The sequence below is a fragment of the Acipenser ruthenus genome, chromosome 29, assembly GCF_902713425.1.
Source record: "Acipenser ruthenus chromosome 29, fAciRut3.2 maternal haplotype, whole genome shotgun sequence".
NCBI lineage: Eukaryota > Metazoa > Chordata > Actinopteri > Acipenseriformes > Acipenseridae > Acipenser > Acipenser ruthenus.
Genome location: NC_081217.1, coordinates 20,374,748 through 20,397,939, shown reverse-complemented (window position 1 = coordinate 20,397,939; position 23,192 = coordinate 20,374,748). Strand labels below are relative to the sequence as shown.

General features: G+C 41.8%; 3 protein-coding genes across 5 annotated transcripts in view; 1 reads left to right on the top strand and 2 right to left on the bottom strand.

Moving 5' to 3' along the window:
* Positions 1-3,432, bottom strand: part of LOC117426900 (protein kinase C and casein kinase substrate in neurons protein 1-like) — a 35,154-nt gene extending 31,722 nt beyond the window's left edge. The window contains exons 1-2 of one of the 3 annotated variants that reach the window (XM_059004281.1): positions 3,307-3,396; positions 1,168-1,278 (exon numbers count right to left, since the gene is read on the bottom strand). The gene's annotated coding sequence lies outside the window, so the exon portion shown is untranslated. Of the gene's footprint in view, positions 1-1,167; positions 1,279-3,306 lie in introns of all 3 variants that reach the window. The other 2 variants (XM_059004280.1, XM_034908268.2) reach the window with 2 other exon arrangements.
* A 2,662-nt stretch (positions 3,433-6,094) lies between these two features.
* Positions 6,095-10,424, top strand: LOC117397991 (small ribosomal subunit protein eS10). Its single transcript, XM_033996972.3, has 6 exons — positions 6,095-6,226; positions 7,495-7,644; positions 8,182-8,356; positions 9,345-9,422; positions 9,797-9,852; positions 10,339-10,424. Exons 1-6 carry the CDS (start codon positions 6,110-6,112, stop codon positions 10,378-10,380), a joined length of 618 nt encoding a protein of 205 aa, XP_033852863.2. The 5' UTR covers positions 6,095-6,109; the 3' UTR covers positions 10,381-10,424.
* Positions 10,425-12,353: 1,929 nt separating this feature from the next.
* Positions 12,354-23,191, bottom strand: LOC117397977 (diphosphoinositol polyphosphate phosphohydrolase 1). The gene is made up of 5 exons (XM_033996966.3): positions 22,779-23,191; positions 22,045-22,155; positions 18,402-18,446; positions 18,163-18,247; positions 12,354-17,727 (listed from the first exon to the last, which is right to left on the bottom strand). The coding sequence occupies exons 1-5, from the start codon at positions 23,157-23,159 to the stop codon at positions 17,531-17,533; spliced, it is 819 nt and encodes a 272-aa protein (XP_033852857.2). The 5' UTR covers positions 23,160-23,191; the 3' UTR covers positions 12,354-17,530.
* Between the last annotated feature and the right edge of the window lies 1 nt (position 23,192).

Genomic DNA, 23,192 nt, shown 5'->3' with positions numbered 1-23,192 from the left:
CCCGAAAGACGGAGCACAAGGAGGTTAAGTGACTTGCTCAGGGTCACACAATGAGTCCGTGGCTGAGGTGGGATTTGAACCGGGGACCTCCTGGTTACAAGCCCTTTTCTTTAACCACTGGACCACACAGCCTCCTTTAGGTGCGTCATACAGCACTGCAGGGTTTCACTGAAGGAAATTAATAACAATACAAACTTATTACTGTGCCATAATGAGAAGGCACGATTCGATTTGGTAAGCTCAGAAAACTACGATGCAATCACACTTTCGGTTTACTTTGTTCCTTTATTTTTATGTCCCTTTAATGATAATTTAACTTACTATGCAGGTTACTATGGGGAAGTGGAATAGATACTGAGGCAATGGGACCACGTACCCACTATTTAAAAAGACAGGGCTGCAATAAGATGATTGTATTCCTTCACGATCACATGATAAGAAAATATTCAGTGCAGCAAGCATTCGGAAGTAAGCGACGCGCCTGTTTGAAACAAGAGTTGCTCTCCAGACTACTCCCCATTGACTTTGCACATGATCTCTTCCTGGCAGACTTGTGCATTAATGTTCAGCTACATCCACAACGCTGCAGTTCTGAGACAGGCTTGAGGTGCCAGAATTGGTTTCATTTCCTAAAACTCTAACCGTTTAAACCCAGAACAGGAAACACCCCAGCTGAGCTTACAATACATTTCCACCGCACCCATGTGTACGAGACTACAACACTAATGCGAATATGGAACTAGCCTATGAATAAACACTGAATGTTAAATAACTTTACATTTACTAATGTAAAACCATTAAAGCCAACATCCAGTCATGCACAGAGTTTACCCACTTCCCATTTAATGAAATCAGTGTTACTCGCTTCTACTCTCCTGTGATGAGCAAACTCTAGCTGTGCCAAGGGTTAAAGCTGAGGCATGTTCCAGTTTATTATATAAAGAGACTCTGTGCATTTAATGATGGGCCGAATCTCTTCTAATTACCCTTTAACCCACAATGCAGCACGACCCCCTGACTGACATGCAAGTAATCCCAGGGCATCTCTGCGTAACCTTAGAGCCCACCATGAAAACCACAAAGGTTTACCCGCTTCTACACCTCTGCCAACATCTCTCTATTTCACATGCATCTGATAACATATAGAATTGAACTGCATTAACCCACTTCCCATGGCCTGAGAGTCGCGATTGCTGCTTTACTCCACCGGGTGTCTTTTGGTTACAGCGTATGATTTGAAGTCTTTTCCTCTCTGCAATGCAATCGTGGCAGCAAGCTCTAGATGTAAAAAGAAAAAAAAAAAGCCCAGGAAAGGATGTCTTCTATTCCTAGTGTTGAAATGGCTTGGTATTTAAAGTATACAGTCATCATAAGAGGATGTGGCATAGAAACTGCAAGTTAAGTGCTTTTCATGTACACTTAATACTTAACAAAACAAAACACAGGAACAAATAAACAGTTTAAACAAAAAACCCCTCTCTCTCTCTCTCTCTCTCTCTCTCTCTCTCTCTCTCTCTCTCTCTCTCTCTCTCTCTCTCTCTCTCTCTCTCTCTCTCTCTCTCTCTCTCTCTCTCTCCAAACAAACAGTCATTGTTCTCGTTTATATCATGTGGCCAGGGGATGATTGATCAAACAGTCATTGTTCTCGTTTATATCATGTGGCCAGGGGTTGATTGATCAAACAGTCATTGTTCTCGTTTATATCATGTGGCCAGGGGTTGATTGATCAAACAGTTACTCAAGCAATCAATCAAAATTGTTTCATTTACAATGATATCATCTGCATCTTGAATCAAGACCCTATCAATGAATGGAGTGCACATGCAATCACATGCTGATAATGACCAACTTCGTTTTTTTTTACAATCACCCAAACACTGATCTTACATACAGGTTTTATTTTGAGGGTTGTACAATGACTGAAACGCGGGCCACTTGGGTTGTCTGGAATTCGTTATCAGACCCAGAAGCTTGAGGTTAAAGCAAGTAGCTTTAAATTTCAATTTCTTATTTGCCTGACTTTGCCTCTAAGTTGATTGAAATCACTCAGATACTGTGGGGTTTTTTTTGTTTTGCTTTTTATAAATCTGTGTTCGCTTCTACAGTAGTTTCCTGCCATAGATTTCTGTAAGGCTACACTAGCCAAAGCATCTTCCGAGATGTCAGAGCCAGCACCATTTCGTTTCTGGTACTACACTGGCTGTAGCACTCCATGGTGCTGGTGCTCACTAATATAAACACACTCACTGTAGCCTGATCTAGTTTACAAGTCTATAGCAGGCAATTCAAACTGAAGAGCAGCTACTTCACTCAATGAAAGCACCTGAACACAGACCTGTTTAAACACTGGGATTCCACCACTGCATTTCTTTACGAATAAATAAAACCCAATTGATCTCTCTTCTTTAATCCTCCTCGACGGGTTTATGGTATTACACTAGTATCCTATTCTTTATATACTGATGAATACTGAAGGACGCACAGTCTATATTCAACTTCCAATGAATCCATAAACAGACTATACTCGTAATCATTTCTATTCGTTTATAAATTCCCCATCAAGATTTTTTTTTTGTAAAATGTTTAATAAATATAACACATTTAGAAAAGTCTGCAAGGTGTGAAAGGTTGCGTTTTCTGCTCTTTTCAGACATCACGATAACCTCATTGCATACATGCAGCGCCGCTATCCATTCGCGTAGAGCACGGTGTGTATGAGGTCTATTTATGTACTACAACAGTTTGATACAGCACTACCTCTACTGTAAATAACTGAACTGTCTTCTATACACTAACCCTCCTCTGCACTGTGCTGCACTGTTTACTGTGACAGGCATTGCAATACAGGTTGCATTTGTGTTTTTCCACCGAATCTAGTTATCACAACAGGTACACATTCTTTAGCTAGATCTGTAGGTCAAATCAATGGGAAACTCTACTTCGGGTATTATTTGCTTGTTTTAAATCAAAATATTTAATTTTCTTATTTGATAGCTCGTGGTTTGGTTTTACAGAAACCTTGCTTCTCTATTGTATTTGCTAGTCTCGTATAATTAATACATCACATGCCCCGAAAACGATTTCTCTATTAGAAAAAAAAATGTAACAAGACATATCAATACAAACTACATTAAAAGGGAAAAATAACGTCAACATAATCAAGTCAACACAGGTAATACTATAACAGGTGAAACGTAAATGCAACCCTCAAATCGTAAAGGGTAAACCAGTACCAGTCTAAATGAATAAAATACACCCGAATGATTTTGCAGGCATTTCTTTTTTTTTGTATAATTATTGACTTACCCGATGCGGGTTGCGGCAGTCCAGCTGTATGGAGCTATAGCTGCCAGCCTGTGTTGCAGCGACAGAAGGTGACCCCGCTTTGTAAGCGGCCCAGCTGCATCCGCGAGATAAAAACAGCAAGGGGGAGCTGCGCAAATTTGCGGTGCATATTAATAAGATGGGCGGGGTTTATGCGAGACAGCTTATACATATTAATGATTAGCTTGTTTTTAAGCAATGTAAAACACCTCTAAGCGATAAGCAATGACAGGTATTTATTACCTGACTCCTAAATAATACAAACACGTTGAGTGCAAAAAAGTGCAAAGCTATAAACGGTCAATCATATCATTCATAACAACAATATATTGGTTGGTGTGTGCGGTATATTATATAAGATATTGCTATTATCGTTATTACTAATAATATATGAATTATTAATAGTCATATTTATATATATTTATTTTTAACGTTTTAGCAATTCAGTTTTACGTTTTGGTTTACAGTACCTTTTTCAATATTTCTCAATGTTAAAATCCTGAATGAAGCATACATTTAGCAAATTCACGTTATTGTGTGTGTGTGTGTGTGTGTGTGTGTGTGTGTGCGTGCGTGCGTGCGTGTGTGTGTGTGCAAATTCAGGACGTGGACATGTACATGAATATTTATAACAAGAAAACAATTAATGTTATCCATTGCAATGCGTGTGCGTGTGTGTGTGTGTGTGTGTGTGTGTGTGTGTGTGTGTGCGTGTGTTGTTTTTCTCAGTCGGGTAAATTGGAGGCGGGTGCGCTACAGTCTCCTTGGGAACGTGTAGAGGCAAGGCAGACGGATGCCTCTCTCCTATCTCTCCTCGGACGAGACTCTTTTCCCTAGTGTGGGGCTATTTACTGTCAGAAGATGCGCGGTAGCCGAGGAGAAACTGCGCGATCATCACTACAGTAATGGCCATAAATTAATGAATAAGGGCAATCTATCCCCGTTTGCTAATGTCCCTAGTGGTCATTTCCAGTTTAGAAATCTTTATCTTCAATCTACACTGTAAGGCTAATATTAGAAACAGCGACATCAGATACCATTATCTGCAATTCAGCGTCCATATTTGATTGCACTTAATATATTTAAACCCAGAACACATAACAGAAGTCATTTTTCAAGACATGCATGGCGACCTCAAATGGATCCTCATATGAGTCTATCATGCATTTGCGTCTTCCATATGTCCGCATATAGACTAGAAGAGAGTTTTTTTAATCCGTCGCCATATGAGGTTGCCATGCATGTCAAAATATTCCCACTGTGGTCCTATCAATGGCAGTCTCATACCACAGTGCCTGCCCATGCCGCTCTCATCGCCCGTTTAGTACATAACCTTTGCCACCCTGCGATGCCACTGAAGATCATTTAGTGACAGGCTAGATTTGAGTGACAGCATAGTCTGAGCGTTTCTCGCAGACAAAAAAGCGCGAAGAGCGCAGGTCCCCTTTCGTGTAACCCGTTAGCCTCGTTTTAATAACGTGTGAAAAAATTCTCATTGACTCTTGAGAGGGAGAGAGCGAGCGCAGCGATGCACGATTCTGAAAGCTCCGAGGAACTGCAGGCTGTTCTGCAGCAAACAGTCAACACCCGCTGGCAGCGAGCAACACAGCTGAGGGACTCTGCCTGTTGCAAAGGCTATATCGACTTCACATGTGTTGGCAGTTGACGTGGAATAAGCAATGCCTGTACCATATCACGGAGGGGGGTTGCTCTCTTATGCGGTCCGCAGCTGGGAGGCGGTGAGCTCTGATTACAGATCAGTGCTGATTACAAAGTGGAGCCCAGCGCTAGGGCTGCGTCGGGACTCATCGACCGGATCTCAGCTGCTAATTCTCTGCCAGGGCTTCCATTAAGAGAGGATTTACTCCTTCCAAGAAGCTGCTTTGATAACTAGCATTGTTATGTTTCAATGACATTAAACCCCTTCTGCGATTAACATTATGGTTTCTTCACTCTCAAATTAAGAATCTATAGTTGGTCCACAAGTAATTAAAGGTGTCCATATAGCACCTTCAGAGGCTACCGTATTAGAAATGAAAAACTCATGGGAATTCATGGGCTCATATGTAGTGTTCTATAGATTCAAGTGAGATGTGGAACCCTATCTAGTATACGTCTAAGATTATTTGACATATTGCCAAAAGTCTGAACCAAACTCTCCCTCAGACAAGTCGTAGTATCAGCATTAATACTGTGAAGACATGTATCTGATAGAAAGGTTCTAGCTGACAAGAGCGCACTAAACGGTCGGTCTGCTGCTGTTTGGCTTGGCTGAGGTGGGTGACTGCTTGCAGTCAAACGCGCACCAGCAATGCAGTTATAGCGACCTCTGCTGGCGGGGAGATGAAAGCGTTGTTTTAATTTTTAATGTATTTTATTTTCTAGAATAACTGGAGGCTGGCTCCTCTTTAAAATATGACATACATTTTTTTAGGGTTACCATATGATTCTATGTACACTAGGACAGTTCAGGCTTTTCAACTCACATCGCAATGCATTCTGGTACCCACCTCGGGTACGTTTCACAGAAGGACTACACTTACCAGAATGCATTGGGGTATGAGTTCAAAGCCGTCCCAAACTGCCCTAGTGTAGATAGAGGCATATAGGGAAACTGAAATGCACTTTATTTCCCAAGTATAATATGCTCAACAGGCAAACGTCAATAAAAAAAAAATACTATTGAAGTATAGGGATGCAGTATGTAGCATGAGACAATGCAGTTTGCGAAAATGGCTAACCACATAAGGAACTGTTCTTTTGCATTCCGTACAGCATGTGAGATATGGCGCCGTCCTCAGTGACGTGCTGTCGTACGTCAAACTCCATTTCCTGCCATATAAATCTGAGCTGTGCGCATGCTCCCTCCTTTCCGGCTCCGGTTCCACAGCAAGCTGTAGAGGTAGGCGATAGATCTCGCTGTTTAATCTGCATCGTATCGCTAACATCGTATCAAAATAACCACTTTCCACCGTATTCCGGCGTCCAGTTTGATTTAATAAACGCATCTTCTCGGTTATTTGTGAATATTCTGTTTTGGCAGCACAGAAAAAATGTTAACATACCGAGCCTATGAAATGACTAGGCCTCTGCAACTCTCACTGTTAAAAATGTGACAAAAACACTGACGCGAGCTCTTACCAATCAAGCCAGGTGTGTTAAAAAGAGTTATTCAGTTAGGAAATTGTAACTTAAAATGGCAGTAGGGTGACTTTTACACAGACGTGCTTCATAGGAGCCCATCTGAAATGTTTAATGGCTAGTGGTTTCAATCCTATGTGACCGTGTCGATGCTGTGCATTCGGACTGTCCGGTGGTTTTCGGTTTATCTGTTCTCAAACCGAGACCCCCACACACGGTCCGGTGTCAGTAATGCTACGGTAGTATTTTTAGGGGTTAGTAGTTTAGTCCAGTCCATTCGACCCTGCCTGAATGCTTATTACACCCTTTCTCCTGGACAGATTTTAAATACCTCGTCTTGGTTATCGAATTAATTGACCAGTGTTGTCTTTAAAGCTGGTTGCTTTTGTTTGTGTTCATGGCGCCCGTTTTAAACGACTCATTTTTTACAGTATAGAAACACTGTGAAGTATTCCTTCCCCACAATGGGCCTAACCGAGGACTGTCAACATCTTACAATCTAAGACTGAGAAATATTATTCTGTAAAACACACAGTGCTTGATAAAAGTACTACTGTTTTTATGTCAGTGTCGTAAAGGACGTGCTGGCCAATACTGTCAAAACAAGACAGCAAATGCTTTACAACAATTAAGCGTGTTACGTTGGCGCTGTGACATCTTTTGTATGTGTTTTGCATTTAAACATCAATAGAGGTGAATGAGGGGAACTGGAGACTTTAAGTCTTTACACTTCTCACTGCAGTGTTCATAAAATACATGTTGCACTGTTACACTTGTGCCCAGAAGGTGGGTGTTCTGCTGGAGGGTGTTCAAACGATTTCTTCAAGTACATTTGACTCACTCAAGTGTTAGGAGGAGGAAACTGACAATCTGCATGATCAGATCCAGTCTGCCAGTAAATTGTAATATAAACCCTGTTTTTGTGCACCTTGTTGCCAAAAAAAAAAAAGTTAGCGTGTTTTTAGTATTTGTGGGACACACACAGCATGTCCCTTGTACCCCTTTCTCAACTCCTCTGTTTGCCTGCAGATGTTGATGCCCAAGAAGAACCGCATTGCTATCTATGAGCTCCTCTTCAAGGAGGGGGTCATGGTGGCCAAGAAGGATGTGCATTTGGCCAAGCACCCCGAGCTGGCTGACAAGAACGTGCCCAACCTGCACGTAATGAAGGCCATGCAGGTGAGGCCCGGGGCACCAACAAATACAGAAACGCAGCACTGATGAGCACAAAGACGGGGTTTGAGTCGGATTGCTAACGTTGTGTTTTTATGGTCATGTCAGCAGCTAGCTGCTGCAGGATCCATTTAAAAGTGGCTTGCTGTGGCTGGATACCTTGTGCTATATCAGGGGTAGGCAGCTTCAGGCCTGGTGTGTCTTTTCAGTTAGGATTGTTAAATGTATAACACTCGCTTACCACAGTGCATCACATCATGAAGGATTAGACACTGTGTGTCCTGATCTGAGTGACGCCCTAATGGTGTAGCATTCAGCCACAACAAACCACTGCTTAAACGTTTCATTGCATGCCCTGTAGTGTGAACACGGAAAACTAAGAGCACTGGTGTGTCCTGCACGAGTGGCTTGCTGCTGGTTGCTGCATAGCGTCTTAAGGAATACATGGTTACTCTAATTTGTGGAACTATGTGCCATCGTTTAAGTTGTGAGTGCATCAGCGTACGAGTTTATAATCCTTCCCCTTTTTCCTGTTCGGCACAGTCTCTGAAATCCACCGGCTACGTCAAGGAGCAGTTTGCCTGGCGCCACTTCTACTGGTACCTGACCAATGAGGGCATCCAGTACCTGCGTGACTTCCTGCACCTACCCCCTGAAATCGTACCAGCTACCCTCCGGCGCCAGACCCGCCCTGAGACTGCCAGGCCCAGGCCTAAAGGTAGGCAGAGCACCCCTTGAACAGCCACGTTCTTTAAACAAGAAAGCTTTTCAGGTCAAGTCACGGAAAACTGCAGCAATGGCAACTTTTATACAGGCAATTGTCCTTTTGTAGTGATTGTGAAATGTTGTATTTGGTGACCCTCTGCCCAATAAAATGTCCCTACCGTGTAACACATTACATTGCACTGCACCGGATCTCTTAGTGGCGGAGCAAAGAATGTCAATTAGAACATTTGCCTTCATTTACACATCCATGTATGATCAGTTTGGTATAATTTGTTATTCCTTGCTTTGATTCATGGTGGTCTTCAAAATATGTCTCCTTATGCATTGTTAATCTCTTGAATGGGAGAAAGGTGGCTTACTCTAGAAGTGTCAGAATAATCTGGGAAGAATATAAGTAGGGACTTGGGGTGTTCATTGTTTTAAACTTAAACTTGCACTACAGTGTATTATGGCTAATTTCAATATTAAAGGCATTTTTTCATAAAAGGATTGTATATTTAATTGTGTTCAAAGGGCTTTTCAAATGTTAGAATTTAATCTTGGACTTGATAAATGATTACCTGTAATGAGAATTTGAATGGTCATCTGTAAATGTTTGTGATGAGGCTTCGCTCGAGATGACAATTGTAGAATCTGGTTTTAGCAAAGTTTAAAATCTGCCTCCAAAAATGCAGGGATGTAGGTAAACACAGAGCCACGTCCGTTAATAAATCATTCAAACCTTTTTTTTTTTTTTTTAATCAGTTTTTGGAACGCTGCCTGTTATCTCTAACCTGCTACAATTGTCATTTCAGCGCTTTATGAAAGCTGTCCCTGTAATGTAGTTACATTACAGAAATGTTTGATTCACTGCTGCCTGTGCTATTAACTACTACCACTCAGAAATGAAATACTTTGTACTAGATCTAGAATTGAATCTACACAAACAGTAATAGAACTCCACTCTTGAGTGTGTTAAAGCTGGTCTTGTCTCTCTGCAGGTCTGGAGGGAGAGCGCCCTGCTCGTCTGGCCCGTGGAGAGGCAGACAGAGACACATACAGACGCTCCGCAGCTCCACGTAAGTGCACAGCGCCCTTTCTACACACTTTTTGGTGCATTATCTGATGGAACCAGTAGGAACTGAATAATATAAGAAGCTAAAGGTTCCTTTGGCAAGCGAGTGTTCTGCTGGCTCTGCTAGAGTCAATTTACCATTAATCCAGCAATGTTGGCATGGATCCTGACCCCAGCTGATGCTCCCTAGAATCTGGTTTCAAGGAGTGATGTGTGTGACTTTGCAGGTGGTGTGCTTATCTGTACAATAGGGATATCCTGCACCAAGCCCACAGGTATTCTGTGCTTTCAGCCAGGTTATAATGAGCCCACAGCAACCACCCTGTGAAATAGCAGCCTGTCCGGGATAGTTTTTCATTTCTTTAACCTCTTTCACAGCTGGTGCTGATAAGAAGGCAGAGGCTGGTGCTGGAGCAGCAACCGAATTCCAGTTCGTAAGTACAGGGGGGGGGGAAATAAAAAAACTGTTCCTGAAATGTTGCAGGATCACTGCAATAACGGATTTGAATGTTTAACAATGCTCACAGTTTTACCCTGATATGGAGCGAGTCTTAAATTGCTGTTTTAAGTCATGTACCTGAATTCAAGCAGTACTGTTCCAGTGAAGATTTGGTACACCTGGTCTGTGGATGCAAGTGAACATTAATGCATCTTTTAACAAATGTGACCCCTGATGATTTTAGCATTAATTTGATGCTGCACCAGTTTGTCTTAAAGGTGTAGCAGAGTACACATGCTTACTAGCGCTGTACAACCAGCCTCCCTGTATTGTAGTGGGAGTTGTGTTCTGCTGTGTTCAGGCTCCAAGGTTGTATAGACCAGTGCCTCTTAGTAACTAGTGATCCAGCAGTTTTTATGATCATGTATCTTGTCAGTGTTACTACCCATTATTACAAACGGTTCATCTCTCTTTCTTGCAGAGAGGTGGGTTTGGACGTGGCCGTGGACAGCCGCCTCAGTAAATTCTCTCTTGCATTCTGTACAATAAAGTTGGATAAAAAAACAACATATTGCCCGAGTGTTTTTATATTTCATCTGTGATACAAAGTGTGGCAGTCTGTCAGCGACCAAGCTGGAGGTTGTGGGATCGAGCAGTCAGGAAAACTGTTCAGTTCTACCAGTCTGGAAAAAAAACGACTCCATCATTAGATCAAAATATCTAGAAGGTGAAGCTCTAGGAGAATATTTTAAAGCAATTGTAATGTGAAGTTATTGCATACTATTGACGTATGCAAGTACATATCGCAGATTATTATATGGAAGTACAGTAATTGGTAACACATGTGAACTCGCGTATTCAGCAAAAACTGAGCTGTTTGGTAAAATATTGAATGTGAACCAATGAGTAGGTTTTTTTTTTTTTTTTTTTTTTTTTTTTTTTAATTGAAATACTGTCTATGTTCAGTACTGCAGTTACCACCCCTGGCCAGCAGATGGTGCAGCAAGACCAATGTCTGGACGGATGTACAGAAGCGTTACATGTGTACTTACCATGGTTAAGACTGACTTGTACTCCAGTCCGTTTAAATGTATAGCTTTGTTTCATTGAATAATTAATTTAGTTTCTCCTAAGAAGAAACTATAAATGTGCTTTGTTCAAGGGGAAATAGCTGTGGGTTAATTTCTTTGCAAGACATGGATTTAGTCAGGTCTTTTTATCCATGGACTTACGCATTATTAACTTTTACTGGATGCTTCTCTGTTCTAGACCTTATCAATTCATTAATAAGCTAAACCATCCCTTTCATGGACAGCAGTGATCCTTTTAGAATGCAATTGGCTTCACGTGTTCAGCACCATCCACATTTCCAAGAAAGTTTAAAGGTCATTTTCATATGCTCCCTCTTATCAGTGGTATCCGTTGTTTTTATGCAAGCTCAGCACAGTTGGAGTGAGGATTTTTGGTTTGATTTCTTCCCCTGGAGTTGCATACAGCAGGAGTACTTTTACCATTCTAGAATTCACTTCTGTTTTTGTATTTATTTAACAGGCTCCTCTGGTCATTGTAAGATGTTTGTTTTGAATCATCTACTCTATTACTCTGATGTGCATTGCCTGCTTTCATTTCACACTCCTCCCCTCCCCCCCCCCCCCCCCCAAAAAAAAGCTTTCACAAGAGTTTCCCCGATATTAAATGCAAGTAATTAACAGGTGCTTTCACAGATTATCCCTTGTCTTGGATTACTTTACCTACGTTAAAGGAACCCATTGAGGAAGGAAGGCTGCTTTCAATAAATTCAAAGTCCTCTGTGGCAAAGTGCCCCCCTGTGTATGTTATATGTTACGTGTTGTGTGTAAATGTTGGTGTATAGGCATTGGTACACGGGATATAAGCGGGTCTGTGTTTCACGTGTGTGTAAATTGTATATTTGTATTTAGGCACGGGGATGGCACATCACATCATGTGCAAGTAAAAAGTAATAATATGTGAGCACGGGGAATTGCACTTTAATTAATTCACGTGCAGTTGTACCGAGATTCCAACTGAATGATTGACTAGCAATCGAGTCTCGGTACAACTGCATAAAAGCTGTATGTTTTCACTCACTGGTGGTTGGGTGTTCGGTGAGTGGAGAACGGGTGTGGAGAAGAGTAAAATAAAGTAAATTGATAGTTATTTCACTCACCGTGTTTGTGTGTCTGTCCGTGTCCGTTTGTCTGTATAGTCTGTTTTGTTTATCTGTTTTATTTTGGCCTAAAGTGCCATGTCCTGTGTTTTTGTGGTTCAAACCTTTTATTTTCTGTTCTGTTATTAAATGCTGAGCTTCACCAAACCACACCTCTCTGTTGTTTTATTTCCTGCATCTGGTCTGACGCCACCCACTCCGGCCGTCTTTGTGATACCTCCCATTAATTGTTTTACACACAGTACCCAACTCTCCCAAGCTGAAAACCACAAGGCCCTGTTCCCAGGAATGAGACGAGACTCCCCATGTTTTGTGAAATACTGGTGTTTTTATTTGTTGGCACATTTATATTACAATCTTCAGTTTCTCCTCAAGCACGTACTTGCTAATTCCATAATCTCCAATAGAAAACAAACATTAATGAGACGCTTTCCAGTGACAGGCACTCTCTCAAGCAGAATATGAAACCGACCCAGGGGTGTGGACAGGGTAGAACAATCTTGACGCTAAGGGACCATCTCAAAATGTCATCAACCAGCCCTTCTGAATTCAAGCAACGTACTGATACTTGCAACACAAAATCTAAAAATGCTTTTCTGGCACGGCTGTTAAAAGCCTTTTTTTTTTTTTTTTTTTTTTTTTTTTTTAAAGACTATCAAACTGGATATTATACTTTGACCTCGTACACAGCACAGCTGCTGGGAGTGGCAGGATCACACAACACTGGTTCTTTATTTTATCCACTTCTTTGCCCACACTCCTTTGGTGCATGACCGCCACCACTACTAAATCAGAATACTGTGTAGATAGTATTTTTCATGAATATGTTATCAATATTTAAAAAGCAAAAATTTTAAATTTAGGCGAAGGCATTTAGTACTACACTCATGGGAGAGAGCACTATTAAATTCGTCCTTTTTCAGTGCACTTTCATAAAGGAACTGGGTACATAGGAGGTTACTAGGCCAGTTGCGTTAACTTTTGAGATGATCCCTTACACTCCTTTCTTGAATTTCTTAACAGCACACCAGGTATTACAAGTTAATCCTTAAAAAGATAGTCACCTCATCCAACTAAGGCTTTACACAGGAGAAGCAGCATTATATACAGGATTGTAATGAGCCTAGATCATCAAACAGAAACAAGGGCTAAGTCAGAACATCAAGTTGTCATCATTGTTATAACAATTCATTAGGTTACAGATATTTTTCTCTGTCAGACAGTTCAGTCTACCTCACACTTCTCTGGTCTTGGGGTTTCGAGAACGTGTCTCACTTTTCAAACTAACCGCACCATGGAGCGACCAAATTCTTAAATACTCAAATGCTCAACAAAAACCATCAACCGTTTTCGTTCTTACCATAGAGCGACACTGAACATTAAAAAAAAAAAAAAGTGATTGTATTTAACTCATTACTCATAGGCTGTTCTCCAGGTTGCAGCGAACACAGCATTTTGAATGCAGCTTCTCAGCCACATACACACACTCAGCAAATTCTACCATTACATTGAGAGAAGAGTGGGTGCAAACTCTGGTATACAAAGCACGGCCGACAAAGTCACTACCTCTTTATATTGGCATTAGAATGTTACAAAACATAACCGAGGCACCGTCAAGTTACACTGAAGAGAAGATTTGATTTACCTAATGCTTTTTTTTTATTTTTATTCCATACCCACATTAGTATTTTCACTATTTAAGAAAACGTCGACAGGTGCCACAGACATTTTAACAACGTAGCAGTTTTTGTGCAATAACTCTACCTACTAAAAAAATCTGTGGCAATCCACAGTGCAAATTAATACTACCTGCCAATCATCTGAAGATAAAAAAAAAAAAAGGTGTTTGATCTATCCCACCCTTCTCTAATTTTAATTTGATGGAGAAAAAAAAAAATCATAACTGATCAGTATGTTCCCACTTGCAAGGGTGTTAAGCCATCAAAACTCCCCACACACGTGTTCAAAAACACACTTGGTGCTCACAGCCTACCACCACAGCATTATTTTCTTAAATTCCGCCAAAGGTTTTAATATCTACTGCAAAGCTGAACACTACTGGAGATGGAAGGTCTGTGCTTACAGGACAAGATGGGATTGCCTGCTTTGAGGACAGTAATAAAACTCCCCCAGCACAAGAGTATGAGCCCTTCCTGGTGCTGTGATGTTCATCGAAAACACCTGGAATGGCTCAAAATTGCTATGCGATGGGGGGGGGGGGGGGGGGGGGGGTTCTATTTTAATTTTACAACCTCCTGTTAAAATAAGGAACTACAGTAATAACTGGTTTAATATTTACAAGCAGAAGCAGCTTCAGAAGAATAGCAGTCTCTCTGCTGCGTGAAAACCTCACAACACCAAAGTCAGCTACCATTTCTCCAAAAAACGTGACTGGGGTTTGTTGTCTTATCGATGGCACCTATTTGGGAGTTACAGTGCAAAGATTTACAGCGTTCCACCGCCTCCATTACTAAGAGAGGAGATAGGCACAGATTCCTGCAGGCAGGCCAGTGTTGGCAGCTCACAATTCCTGGCAACCAAACTACATCCAAGAGAGGCACTCAAGCGAACCCATCCCTAACTACACAATCTTACAGTGCTGAATTTCTTTATATTAGAAAAAGCCCAATATTTGTACAGCTTTCAAATTTTAAAAAATAAGCAAAAATAAGCAGCTTTGTTGTTTCCCAAGGACATTTTTTTTAAGCAGAGCCACTTCCAATTCAATACAAAAAAAGAATGTGCAAGTCTAAGATTTGTATCTTGGGGAAGCCAATTTCAAAGTATTTAAATATGCATTTGATTCCTAATTATACGTTTGGGGAAAACAATTCTAGGTCAGATCTTGCACGAAATGGGAATTGACCCGCTCGATATCAAGACAAACTGACAATTCAGACCACTCTCTCACTGCGTCGCTTTAAATCTGAAGAGCTCCCTCTTTACAAGGACCAGCTCTTTGTTCACTAATGGACTGCATCTTACACAATTACACATTCTCTTCTTTCACTGAATATGGAGCGATGCTTACATCCATTGTGCTAGTTCCATCTGTTCACTCAAATCTCACAGGAAAGCCCCCCATCACCCCCGATTACAGATATACGATTAACAGAATCACAGAATGTGGGTATGCAGGATCTCAACATCTCCAAGCACAGGCTGCAGGATATCAACATCTCCAAGCACAGGCTGCTGTAGCTGGAATACATCAGGGAATAGAAAAGCTGAGCAAAAGCAGATCAGAAGGGACTATTATATATCTATCTATCTATCTATCTATAGATAGATATATCATTAGCACAAACTTTGCACAGAAACAGCATCCAATGCATCTCACGCAAATGTTTATTATACAGTACAGTATTTTCAGCATTCTGACATAAAAACGAACCCTGTTGCCATTTCTCCAAAAAAACGATCATTTTTGTCACCAATTCTGGGTATTCCAAGATTTAAATCTGAACACACTTCTTCCCTTTAAAGTGCGTGTGAGCAGAGGAGATGGGCTGGGAGAAGATGCCGGGTCTTTCAATGGTATTTGTCTGTCCGTGACAGTGCAGCGCTGTACAGTTCAGAAATGGTACAGCTGTACAGTCGAGGAAAGACCCAACCTTAGAACAGGGGGATTGATAAAGAGATGGGTGCAAAACAGATCAGGGTACTAAAGATGCACCACCCGGCTCACAAGAAAGTTCTATGAAAACGTACCACCTAAAACATGTGAGAAAACACCCCCCCTCCTCCCCCAGTACTGAACTAGAGAAAATTAACATTGAACACTTACACCTTGTTACTTACGGCTGCTCTATTTTCACAGTATCAAGCCAATTGCTGCTCCACCTCCCACAACAAAGGCAGATAATGCAATTTGGCTTTAACTTGTTTGCCAAAAAATAAATAAAAAAATATATAATAAATCAAATAAAAAAAAAAAAAAAAAGTGGTTTGTTCCGTATTTAGTTAGAAACAGGATCGATTTATTTTAATCAAGCAACTACTTAGACGCTTGGAAGGGATGCGGATTCAATTACACGAAAGACTCGAAAGATCTGAATTAAAGGGGGGAAATGAGAAGAATTTTATTGAGACCAAAAAAGTGACTTCCAAAATCTGCCTCATCTACAAAGTCCAGTGTTTTGTTTAGAAGGGAAAGCAAACCAAAAAAAAGCCTGTAAATCATAGCATTACTACATCTTTATAAACGAGGGGTAAACAAATTCAATCGACAATACTGTTTCACTGACAAAGTCACTGCTGATACTTTCACTTCACAGAAAAAGGGGGGAAAAAAATCTATCACTCCCCCCTTAGTTCTTTTATCCTGGTAATACAAATCCTTACTTAAAAGCAAAAGGTTTCCGTTGGGCAAGCAAGGGGTTTCAAAAATAACTTTAGCATCAGCGGTTTTATGAACACAAAGGTGCAACATTCACAGCTAGTTTCACAGACCCCAATTAGCACTAATCTGGGACCATTTTACCTAAGGTAACATCATGTAGTTCAACATCAATGCTAATCTTGGTCTGTGAAACTAGCAGACATTGGCCAGTGTCAAGAGTTTCCGATATGTTCAATAGGAGGACGAGACTAAAGATTAATAATACAAAATCTGAAAGCGCGAAGAAAGAAAGAATGCAAAATGTATACCTCGGGTGTTGGAGCAACGTAGTCTGAAGCGAAACACATGTTTTAAGACCAGATTTACACAGGAAAAAAAAAAAAAAAAGAGTCTGAATACAGATCTCTGAAAACCTTCATCTCTGGTTATAGGCCACTGCCAAACCCTCCTACCTCCCTTCTGATTTCTATATTTTAGCAGTCCCACGCATTACACAAGTATGTACACTCGGGGCAGATGGCCTGGTTGTGTAGCCTAGGTGCAAACTCATACAGAACCATGGACAGGGTATTGCCCATTTGCCCACATGCCATCCTGTCACACAGCTGGGTTAACTGGTGAAGTAGCCATTAGGGGTTAATCCCCTTTAAAAAATGTAGAAGCAAGAGCTGTAAGCTCAGTCCTTTGGAGGTGCAGGCAAATCACGGGACTGTGAGCTTAAGTGCTCCTAACCGACAGACGTTTCGATGCGAATTGTGCCCGCACAGTGCATGCAGTATCCACGCCTTCCACCCAGCAACAGATCTCTAATCAGGACAGGAATAACAATAAAAATAACAAAAAAGACAACGAGCCTTCGTAGCTTTGATCAGAACTATGCATATACTCATACATCACCACAACAGTAGAAACGTAGCTCTTGCATTAAATTACTTCCAATTCAGGCGGTAAGGTGGGGCAGGGGGTAAGGGGCTGGGGGTCTTTCATGCAACACCAAGAAAGAAAAAAAAAAAAATTCACATTTACAAAGTGTCGTCATCATCACCCAACTTCGAGTGTGCCAGGCTGGCAAGGCAAACAGTTAAAAAAAAAAAAAAAAAAGACAGAAGAACGAACAAGAGCCGGAGTTGTTGTGCATGTTAGTTATCTGATCCCAGAGACAGAGCTCTGGTTGATGCTGTAGGCGGGGGCTATTTCCCCGGCTAGCGTGGCTACCAGCGGCGTCCCGTTACTGGTCAGACAGTCTTGCTGGAAAGCTTCAAAGTACGAGGCCTGCACCGGCTTGTGACACTGCAGCACTTTTATGGCATCGTCTATTTTAAACCATTCCCTTTTTCTCCCTGTCAACAGAAGAGGAAGCACAGGGTGAGCAAACAAGGAGTACAAACAAGGCCCCTTTTGACATACACTTTGTTTACAGCTGAACCAAGCTTACTTAGAAACAAATAGGCCTGAATGCGCACCTGAATGGCATCAATCTGCAAAGACACCACCACCCATCTTCTGCAATTGGTTCTGTACACATTTTAAATCTCCTGCACGGTTTACAGTTCCTATAATGGGATGAGTGGAGTGTCGTTTCACGAAAGGTGTTAAAAGAGATTCTATTTCCAGTAATCTAACAGAAATACAGCTTCTGACGCTGCACTCGACTGCTGTTCAAACAGTGGACTAGTTTTACACTTCACAGGTGAATAAAACAACCACTCATTAAATGTTGTGTGAAAGAGGCACAGGGAGTGATGAACACAAGGTGAACCTGTAGACAAACTTACCAATATTTACAGAGTCCTCCCAGTCTTTCAGAACCTCAGTTACTACAAGAACATAGACGTACGTTCTGTGTTTCCTGTCACGGTTCTAGAGAGAATTAAAAATGTTTACCACTGTATGTTACATAGAGACGTTAAACACTTCTCTTATAGACCCTGCGATTCAGGAATTTGAGAATCTCCACAGGTTATTGCGTTGCAAAGTGTCTTTAAAACAATCAGAACAGAGAAATCAAGCTCACCTCAAAAACACCTACTAATCGTCCTAATGTCCCTTTCACACCAGCCTGTGAAGAAATGATTTATAAATTAGAACATTTTAAACCACCACGGATCTAATCCAACAGCACGAATCACTGTTACTGTTAACTACATAATAATATACATATGAAATTATAATAATTAAAGAGCGAGCACAGGTGAAGTGCACAAGTACAGACACGTGTTTTCATTTGGTATGTAATTATACAAAAGTGAAGCATTAGGAGGCTTGTTAAGTGTAAATTACATGTTGCGATTCCAAGCATCTCAGTTTTCCTTCCTCCAAAAAAAGGAATCTCAAATTGCAGCACAGATGGCTGATATTTAATATGAAGTCACCAACGCTGTAGGTGGCTTAGCTCAAGATGGCCATTTCAACAGAAATTTGAATTTCGATACACCTAACCCAATACATCCAAGTGTTTATCTTACAAATATTTTTTAAGAATACCACAGAGGCAAACTGGATGCCTGTGAAACCCAATGGCATTGTTTCTCGGTGCAGACACTGCGCTCTTTCATCCCAGACAGACTGAACAAACGCCATCTAAAGAATATAAAAGGGAGTCAGGTGACTTGCCGTCCTGTAATTGGCAGGGGGGGGGCTAGTCTATTACCATGGAAACTGGGCCATGGTGAGAGGAGTTTAGCTTTGAGTATCACATGGAGAGAGAATGAAAGACAAAGAAGGAGCCTATTCAAGATGGTTTAGAAGGATATCTTTACCTCTTGCTCCCACAAAGCTATGCATTACAATAACTATAGGGTCTGTTGCGGTAGTTAGATACCACCAAAATATATTACATAAACTTGTAGTATTTATCTTTATATCACACGCCTACAAACCTCCAATAAGATGGCAATAAAGATTTGCCCTCTAAAGCACAGTACAGCAAAAAGTGGCAAAAGATTATACATGCCTTTATGCATGCATGTATGTATGTATGTATAAACGAGGCAGTAACCTTACCTACCTTAACTCACACCCTGGAGATATTTTGGGGGTGGGGTGAAAGGGCTCGTTTTAGACCAGGCTGGCGTCACAGGAGACACAGCCCCTTCGGGTTCACATTTCAGTCTATTAATAAAGTTTAACACCCCCTCTTTGTGTCTAGCTGAAGGTGTCACAGATTGGTAAAGCAGGGTAGGGGGTACAATGAGACTAAAGGACCGCAGAGGGCTAAAGAAATTACATTTTGTAGAGGGGGGCGGGGGTAAAGGAGGTCAGGAGGTTGAAATTAAAGAATGACAGAAAGAAATGGTGGGGAAAGAAACACAGCGAGAAAGGCACAGCGAGATCTCCACACGTAGAACATACCCGACTCCCCTTCTGTAGCGAGTCTGGCAGGATTCCCAGCTAGCACATGACCTCTAACCTCACAAGCACAGATAGCCATCCACGTCAAATACAGGGGACTAGATAACACACACAGGGTCGCTCAGAGGAGGGCGAATGAGGCCAGTGCTTTGGCGTTTACACGTTTACAATTTTGCTTAAACATAACCATTGTATATATTAAAAAATAAAATAAAAATATATTGATCAAATATTTGTCCCAATATTCACGCACAACGCAGTTAAAGCATTAAGGTCAGGGTGATGCATCGATCCATCGTATTGTTTGATCACCATCAATAGTCAAGCCTGTGCATCCTTTTTGTTTTGGTGTTACTTTTGACCCTGATTCCTCTGCCTGCTGGAGTTTTGACTGAGCATTTCCAAACCTCTTCCCATCCTTATCAAGAGTTGAGGTGTAGCTGCTTGATTCAGTCCTGCGCGGGAGTCTTCATTGGGGTAAGGAACTGTATTGGGGTTCATTTTATTTTTGGATCTCGAACATGCAGTGCCACAATGCTTTCACAAGTTTCTGGCATGGGTCTCCTGTAGTGAAAAGTGTACGACAGGGACTTGTGTGCAATTTGTCACGTCGTTTCCACCTGAGTAAACTAAAAGGAGCCAGATGGAGAGGTTATACCACTCCCAGTAGTTTATTTTGTTGATCCCTGTTTTATGCAACTTAGATTTCCTAATAGAGGCCAAAGTTAGTGTATCTGTTGCTACCCGGGTCACAACTGAATAGTTTATTGACCCCAAAAAAGTGGAGGTAGTACGTGCACTGTACCTACTAAAAAGAAAACAGAGCTAGCCTTTACTTTGATCGGTTTGTCCACGTAAACAAACACCTCCGCTCTAGGGGATCAAACATCAAACACCCTTTCTTGGAAAAAACAGCAAAAATCGATTTCCAAAAGCATCCTAGCCATGCCAGTCCCCAGTGTTCCTCTTTAAAAGCAAATAGTGGATGTGATCTTACTTCTTTACAAAAAGAAAAAAGAAAAAAGACACCAAGATACTTTGGACTATGTTTTGTACACAAGTTATTGAAGATGAACCATCCGTTACATGGATTTACTTGTCTTATTATTCAATAGATCCGATATTTTTGAGGGGAGATGTGCATAATCTGATGTAATTTAATGTATGCAATAGTTTTCAAGTAGCTATTCAGTACTATTATCAGTAGCTCTAAATGTAATACTTCTGTTAGTTTGGGTGTCTTTTTAAGGATGTCGATGGATCCATGCATTGATGGTGAAAAAGAAGGCATCACCCCAGCCTTACAACATTATGAATGGTTTACTGCATCATATCTTGTCCAGGCTATTCAAAATCACTAGTCCAATTCACTAAGATTGTCTACCTGCCTTACTGCCCCCCCCCCCTTCCCTTTGTAAAGTAAAGCAAGGTATCTGTGAAGCTTCAACCTGTTGTACTTTATAGACCCTTGAAGGAACCCTGTCCCCTTATATTCCAGTCTGCCAGCCCCTAGAGGGTTGGTTACCCTGCTGAAAATGGTTTGCGTGTTTGTGTTATGATCATTAGGGACCATCCAGTCAGTATAAAGGGCAGTGGTCCATCTCAATTTCGCACCCTTTACACTGTACCCAACAAGTGTCTGTAACCCGAGCTCCAGGACACTGCTGTTTACTGGTTATGTTCTGGTTAAATAAGTGCAACAGCAGTCCTTTATGCTGGGGAACTGCCAGCCATCCTGCTGAAATTTGGGGGCTTAAATTACACTCTTCACAGCGGGATAGGTGTCAGGGGGCTGCTGCTCGCAGGGGGTAACCACTGCTGGAATGAGCCAGAAAGGAAGGACAGGCTTTTTGGTTACAGAGTCAGACTTCTGCTAGGATTATGGCAGTGGAGTTCAACTCTTGTCCTTAACAATTATTAGTTCTCAAGCCGCAGCTCCCTTATGGGTCTAATCACTCCACGTTAGACTAACGTACAGAACCCTTTTTGTGCGTACTATTTGTAGAACATGATATGACAAACTTTAGCGTCCAGCAGCAGCATAAACTTTTACTTAAATCAAACATTGTATACGTTTTGGATAAAGAGGATTTGGCTGGCTATTATACCTGCTATTGAAGTTTTAAGTGCCCTTAAAAAGCATTGGGATCTGTTGACTTTATCTTCAAGTCATTTATTTAAAGCACTCTGGGGGGGCCTTCAGCAAAAGACCAGTACAGTACTGAAGAAGGTTTTATTGCCCACCCCCAGGACCACAAAGTGTACCCCAGGACAGCGAATGGGATCCCAAGTAAAATATGTAGTACCTCCTCGCACACCTCCCGGACTGCGGCCACGTTAGGTTCCTCATCCGGTTCCATCCCCCCTCCGGGAACGATCCATTTATCCGGGTGTCGGCTACTGCTCACCAGCAACACCTGCGGACACAGACACCTTAATAAACCACCTGCCTGGAGAGCACCGCAAAGGGGTTTCCCCAAAATAATCTGTTAACCGGGGAGGCAAACTGGGACAGGCATAGCATTACTCCTCAAAACGCTTCTTTATGTTTATACATTACAAGAAAAAACAAAAAAACTCGCTGACAATTTGGATTGGATTCTGGAACCCTAGAATGCAAAAACGACCTTTCCTTTTTCAAAAGTGGGGTGTCCGAGTCTAAGGGCTCATCTGCACATAATTGTTATTATTTAGCTACAAGACCCAAGGATCTCTTTACATACTGCCAGTGAAATTGGGTACACTGGAAAAATAACCCATCTATTAAACAACGAGCTCTGTATAATACATGATCCGCACAGAAGATTTTAAAAACAAAATCAAACTGTTAGTATCGCTTTCACCCCTTCCGCTCGCTCAACATTTACAGTTCCTTTTCTCCGGACCAAACACATTCCCCTCGTTTTTCTTCACTGTCTATTTAGCCCCAAACTGCCGTCACTCTCCCCGAATCACGGTTGATCACTCCTGACTGCGAATGTATCGTCTATAGTACCAAACCCCCGGCGGCCCTGTCGCACCCCGACATCCCCGGACTCACCTCCTCTTCACTCTCGCTTCTAAAGCACAAGCAGGCCGCACGCTTCTTGTAGCCCTCCCCGTCGTAGGTCCGGGTCTGGTTAGACTTGAGCTTCATCATTTTGGGGACCGTAACTCGAACCAAAAACCCTTGGAAACACCGCGGCTCTCGACTAAAAGTCCGCAAACAGAAAGCCCAGGTCTTTACTAATAGAAACTGCTTCTCCTCCGCTTCATTTTCCCAAACCCGAGCGCATCTCCGGCACTGCCGCCATTTTCGGGAGCACTGCGCAATCCGCGTAGCCTTGATTCCAACACACGGCGGTACGCTAATAATGTTCTCTAACCTGTGGCCAGAATTCAGCTTTGAGCCGTGGAATCTGCGCAGCGGAGAGCTAAGCATATACACGGCACCGCCCCCCCTGCTCTGACAATG